Source organism: Sinocyclocheilus anshuiensis, unplaced genomic scaffold (assembly GCF_001515605.1).
Source record: "Sinocyclocheilus anshuiensis isolate Anshui unplaced genomic scaffold, SAMN03320099.WGS_v1.1 scaffold1182, whole genome shotgun sequence".
NCBI lineage: Eukaryota > Metazoa > Chordata > Actinopteri > Cypriniformes > Cyprinidae > Sinocyclocheilus > Sinocyclocheilus anshuiensis.
The window spans coordinates 389549-396487 of NW_015558653.1; the positions used below are offsets into that span (position 1 = coordinate 389549).

Below are 6939 nucleotides of genomic sequence, written 5' to 3' on the forward strand. Positions count from 1 at the left end.
CAACAGCGCACACACACACACACACACACACACACACACACTCACACACACACTCACACACACGAGCGTCTCCTCCCCGTGGAGCTGCAGCAGTGATTTAGTGAGGCCTGTTGACTGTGGACACTCTCCAAATCACACACCCATCCAGACACAGCTAATATTCACAATATTTGTCATTCACAATCACGGCAGTAAAACAACCGCAAGAATCTGAGATGATCGGGACACTAAACCATTATTCTCAACACCCTAAACAGATGACCAACTTTCAACATATTCGTGTTAAGCTGCCAAACCGTATTCGGTAAAACTCTTGCGAGATTTGCATTTGCTGCAATCAGCCGGGTCGTTATTTGTCCATTTTGAGATTATCCTACTGACCGACATCAGTGCGTCATTCTGCCCCAAAAATACAGTCATGCACAATGTTTGATTTAAAATATTCTTATGAAAATAAATATGAAAATGTTTATGAAATGTATGCAAAATATTTGTTAAATTCATATTCACTATCATTAAGGCAAGTTTATTTATACAGAACATTTGATACACAATGGTAATTCAAAGTGCTATACATAAAAAATAAATAAAAAAGTCATAAAGAAAACATTTTGATAATGCATGCATCGTAAGTATAAAAATAGTCATAAAAAACAGAAATAAATTTGAAATGCATGCAACAGAAGTATAAAAATGGTCATAAAAATAATTTTTAAAAAAAAAATGCATGCATCATAACTATACAAATAATCATAAAAAGAAGACATTTGAAAAATGCATGCATCATAACTATATTAAAAAATAAACATTTTAAAAATGCATGCATTGTTAGTATAAAAATAGTAATAAAAATAACATTTTAAAACTCCATGCTTCATAACTATAATAAAGTATAATAACGTTTAAGTCTTTTAATGCTTGTATTAAATGCAAAATATGGCTAATTACATCAGAAATTAACAAAAAAAAAAACTGAAGAAATTGAAACAAATAAAATGAATACATTAAATTATGTGACATGTATATAAGACATCTGTCACTCTGACCCTCTATCAGTGGACTGCTACTGATAGTGGATACCTCACAGAATGAAGGTTACCATCTACACACAACCATCAAATATATCAGAAATGAAAGCTGGCTGGACTGATCAAAACACTCAGGAAACAGGAAACAGAACAAGATGGTCATGTGACTTTCAGCTGCTCTCTGACTCCACCTGTGTGACGGACACACTCCTGAATGGAGAGGAGTGGCAGATGCACTGAATTACCTGATTTGGATCCGCAGGTGGACGCGATCTGGCCGCTCGGACAGGTGCACATGTTGGGTCTGGAGCAGAAGCCGTCTCCGCAGGAGCTCCGACAAATAGCTGAGGATTGTAAAAACAACGACTGACTGCGATTTATTGATTGCTTGACCTTCACAGGTGTCAGTAGACAGGTGATATTGAACGTTCTGCACATCCCTTCCCTTGTTGTTTCTTATATGTGTCCCTGCAGCACAAAAGCAGTGTTAAGTCGCTGGGGTATATTTGTAGCAATAGACAAACCATACATCAATGGAAAGCTTATTTATTCAGCTTTCAGCTGATGCATAAATCTCAATTTCACAAAATTGACCCTTATGACTGGTTTTGTGCTCCAAGGTCACATATATGCACTAACATGTTTAAATCCATCCCAGACCAATCAAAGTCTGCAGATTCAGGTCTTTCCATGAGACAGACTTCCAGTTCATCGAGGCATATGCCAGCTGTCTGGCTTAAACGGATTAATGCGATTACACGATACACATATAACTGGAATGCGTCCAAACCCAGAATGTTCTTGTTAAGCGCGGTCAGTGAGAGGTCAGGAGGTCAGAGAGACTTTAGCACGCCTGACCTTCACGTGTAAACAACATCACCACACCCCCGCGCCAGAACAGCCTTCCTGAGCGCTGCCAATCTATTCAGCTACAGGATAAAAGCAGAAAACAATCATCCAGTGCCCCCGCCCTCCACTGTAAACACACTCGTGCTGACAGACCGTGTCCGTTTGCTCGTGCTGGAGCAGAACACAGCAAACAGTAAGTGCATGAGGACTTACGGACGATGCACTGGTTCCCTCCGGTCAAGGTCTTCCATCCGGGACAGCAGTACGCGTGATGACGGGATCCACACACATTCGGTCTGCGGGAAGAGTTCGGCAAAACTTAACCGAGCAACAGGTCAAATTCACATTTAAACTTTATGTGTGAAACTCTCCATACATAGAATAAAATGAGCGTGGGATGCTAGAGTATGTTGTACAAGAAAATACTATTTCAGTCTTTCTAAAGGTACTCCAAAATGTCACATTTCATCCAATTTGTTACCCGTCTCTATAAAATGTTTCATATCTACCGAACTAATCTTACAGATGACATGGCTTTAAAAACTTCAACTTCAATTCTTCAAACTTACAGCTTGTTTGTAAGTATTCAGACCAGCCTTTCTCAAGCCAGCATCAAAGCTTCTCTACAGTACAAACTGAACTATCTACTTATTTGTGAAATTTACTAGCAATGTCTGAAAGTTGTTTCACCACCAGTTTTTTTTTTTTTTCAGTGTAGAAGTAAAAACAAAGAGCATAAATACAAAAAAAAGACATAAAAAGTAATTCTTATGCCCTGCTTACTTTATTTTTCTTGCATTTCCTGTTTAATTTTTTCATTGTTTATTGGGTAACACTTTACAATAAGGTTCATTAGTTATCATTAGTTAACTACTTTAGTTAACATGAACTAAGCATGAACTATACTTCTACAGCATTTATTAATCTTAGTTCATGTTAACTTCAACATTTACTAATGCATTATTAAAATCAAAAGTTGTGCTTGTTAACATTAGTTAATGCACGGTGAATTAACATGAACTAACAATGAACGACAACGATTAACATTAACAAAGATTAATAAATGTACTGTTCATGGTTTGTTCATCATGTACTAATGGAACCATATTGTTACCGTTTATTGTTTATGCTCTTTTCTATATATTTTTGTTTGTTTGGTTTTTGTTACGTTTCTGCCACGATGTAAATGCTACTCAATTAAAATTGAATAAAAAAAAAAGTTTTCTCACATTTCTGAACTGTGCGATATAAACTCAGACTTGCGAGAAAAGTCTAAAATATGAGATATAACCTAATTATTGTGAGAAAAAAGTCACGGTTATCTTTTTTATTGTTTATTCTGTGGCAGAAAAAAAAAAGAATTGCAAGATTTAAACTCTGCATTCTGAGAAAAAAAGTCAGAATTGAGAGATATAAACTCAAAATTGTGCGGAAAAAAAACAGAATTCTGAGTTTATGTCAATTTTCTCATAAATGCGAGAGAAAAACAGTGTGAATTGTGTGATAAAAACCACAGGTTCCACGACTTCTGTGCACAGATGTTTTTTTTTCCTTCTGTAATTGAATGTTTATTGTTTTGTGAGGATCATCTAAATGAACACTTCGAAGATTCCAGATGTTGCAAAACAAACAATCAAGAAACCTGTGAAAACAGCACAAGCTCTCATTAATGCTGTGGCACTATAGTTCCCGGGCCACGGAGCGCGGTACACCGCGGTGAGTGGCAGGTTTACCCTGCTGTTTGGAGTGAATGTGTGGTTCTTCAGTGATGCAGAGATGCGTTACCCCTTCAGCACGTCCTGGCCGCCGCCGCGCCGCTTCGCTCGGTTCGCTCTCGGCTGCTCCGCGGCTGCGTCTGCGTCTGCGCCTGCGTCCAGCGTCTGCGCCGATACACACAGCGACACGAGCAAGAGCAGCCGCCTCATTCTGCGCGTGCTCCCGCTGCACGACCAACAGCTCGCATTAATAGCAAAACTGACAAGAACACAAACTCGGTGAAGAAGAAAGCGGCGTCACTGCAAAGCAAAGGAGAACTCGACACTTCAGGAGAAAGTAAAACTGAAGGAAAGAAAGTTCTGTACCTCCAGCAGATGATGAAGAAGAAGATGAAGAAGAAGTCTCCCCCGGTAAGTGTGCACTGACGCAGACGGTAAAGTGCCTGGTAAAAATAGTCAGAGTGAGAAAAAGAGCTCAGAGGTGCAACTCAAAGCGCAGCGGCTGCGTTACTGCATCAGCGCTCATTCCGCTGCGCCACTCAAATCTCATCCAAAAACACTCGCTCGCCTCTGATCTCGCGAGAACCTGCGCGAATTGAGCCGAACGCCGAAATCAGCTCGAGATGAACAGATTTTAGACACTTTTATACAAAAGGGAAATTAAGAAAATGAATCCGTATGAGGAGCTAATAACATATTCAAGGTACATAAAGATGTCACTATAACTTTAAGATGAAATGCCGTATAAATACCACTGATATAGTGCCATTGTACTTTCACAACACTTTAAAAGGAGGGCTTTGTGGTAAATTAATTGCGTCGGGAAGCGTGCTTTTTTAGTTTTTTCAACTTTCTCTTGCTGACAGACTCTGGCTCAGGAGTGCGCCTCATACTTCTCCAGCAGCAGCATCTCTTGCTGGCAGCACCTTGACTCGTGTAACGAGAACACGAACAATGCACAATGAGAGAGAGGGGGCTCATGGGAGACAATTTATGACGTTTACCCTCCAGACGTGCTGCACACTACACAATTCAAACCACGCGCTGGAGAAGCATGTGGTCTCACTTACAAAAGCAGACTTTTTGGACCATAGCATTTTCTGAAGTGCCATGTGAACAGTGTTGTGGGTAACGCATTACAAGTAACGCAAGTTATGTAATCAGATTACTTTTTTCTAAGTAACTAGTAAAGTAACGCATTTTAAGTTTACAAGAAAATATCTGAGTTACTTTTTCAAATAAGTAACACGAGTTACGTAATAACACAAATAACTAGTAAAGTAACGCATTACAAGTAACGCGAGTTATTTAATCAGATTACTTTTTCTAAGTAACTAGTAAAGTAACGCATTACTTTTAAGTTTACAAGAAAATATCTGAGTTACTTTTTCAAATAAGTAATGTGTTACATGATCAGATTACTTTTTTCAAGTAACTAGTAATTACTTTTTAGTTTACAAGTAAATATCTGAGTGACTTTTTCAAATAAGTAAGGCCAGTTACTTTGTTTTCCCAATTATTGACTGACAGCTGTCATGTCATCATGTTAGGATAAATCAGGAGTGAGTGCAGAGGTGCTGTGTGAACATGATGTTGCTGTAGATCTAGACTAAATGTCAGCATGCATTTACTCATCTCACTCGCTCAAAAATAGATTCAGTATTCAAAATCAATAAAAAAAAGTAAAAAGCAAACTGAGAATATGATGCAAATCTGCAACAATTAAATATGTTAAGTAATACAAATATCCTTTATGTATTTAATTCCATTTTACTAACCAATGTCTCTGCTGCTGACCTTTGATGATACAATTCAATATGCAAAAAATGACTTTAGATAAATTCGATAATTTATATCACATTTGGGGTGATAGGGCTTTTACGTTGGCCAAAAATAGAACTTTTTATATTAAAACCAAAGCAAGCAAGCCCTGCCCAGATTTAAAAAGTAATGCAAAACTAATGTAACGCATTAACTAAGCAGTGTAATTAATTACTTTTTTAGGGAGTAACACAATATTGTAATGCATTACTTTTAAAAGTACGTTTGAATACCACTGGTACATGGCATCAAATAATACCATGCTAGTACATCACTGCATTGATGTACCAGTGGTTTAGTAAGGGAAAGACGTTGGTTAGTGAATGTAGAATGAGCTGTTGCATCCTGACATGGGTATTTGCGTCTGCATCTCAACCCAACAGAGTCCAGCCTGAGAGAGAAACCCGAGCCGCTCATGTGCTTTCTGTGCATCAGAAACAATCATCTGTAAGGAATGCAGACTCAAGTCAACATGAAACAAACACCATTTACTTTCTCAAGACATGCTCTTGATCTCATCAGTGTGTTCTAAACAAATGCAATCACTCCAGCTGATGCTTGGTCACACTACACTTTTCATCCCACTGACCTCCATTCATACACACTGCAAATTTAATACTTTTCATGCACTCCACAGTTCAAGTTTGGTGAACTCGGACCTGCAGACGCGTATCACATGAAGATTCTTGTGTGACTAGAAGAAAAATACATCACAACCTCTTAGCTGAATTTAAAAATAAAAACAAAGTTTAAAGCTGCAGGTTTGCAGTGTTACAGGTAAGTGGAGTTGATTGTATATGTTTACATTTATGCATTTGGCAGACACTTTTATCCAAAGACACTTTCATTGCATTAAACCTATACTTTTTTTTCAACTCATGCATTCCTTGAGAATTGAACCCGCGACACTGGCGTTGCTAGCACTGCATTCTAATGTTTGAGCTACAGAAATGTGCATTTGGCATTTATTAGTACTTGTTATGTTTAATTTTTGTTTCGTTTTTTTGGAAGATTCTGCATGCTCAAAAGAGGGTTGTTATTGTTAACTAAAAAATAAAACTATTAAAAACATTTTTGTTAATTAAAATAAATCTGAAATAAAATATAATAAAACATAACTATTAGATAAAAAAACTTAAACTAAACGAAAATCAGAAACGTTGCCTTGGCAGCTAACTGAAATAAGTCAAAGCACTAAAATTACTAACTAAAACTAAAGCTGAAATAAAAATAAATGAAACCTAAAAAGTAATATTTAAACAAAAATTACAAAAACACATAATAACTAAAAATGCAACTAATATTAAAATAAAAATTGAAAGTATATAAGTAAATAGTAAATAGAATAAAACTCTATTAGTATAAAAATATAGCTGTGGCTTTACTTATATCAACCACCTTCATATAGAGACGCTTTCACCATCCAATCTGTTCATCATGGAGAAAATAAAGTCCGAATCTCGCGTTTCACTCATAAATACGTCACTTGGTTGAAATGGCTTGCGAGCGGCGTTTGGTTTAATTTA

At 37.2% G+C, this 6939-nt stretch overlaps 1 protein-coding gene across 1 annotated transcript in view; it reads right to left on the reverse strand.

Moving 5' to 3' along the window:
- Positions 1-4135, reverse strand: part of fbn1 (fibrillin 1) — a gene marked incomplete at its 3' end in the record, with an annotated part of 66999 nt that extends 62864 nt beyond the window's left edge. The window contains exons 1-4 of the mRNA XM_016477119.1: positions 3959-4135; positions 3663-3851; positions 2091-2173; positions 1274-1372 (exon numbers count right to left, since the gene is read on the reverse strand). Coding sequence (XP_016332605.1) covers positions 1274-1372; positions 2091-2173; positions 3663-3802 — 322 coding nt within the window. The remainder of the gene's footprint in view (positions 1-1273; positions 1373-2090; positions 2174-3662; positions 3852-3958) is intronic.
- Positions 4136-6939: the final 2804 nt, after the last annotated feature.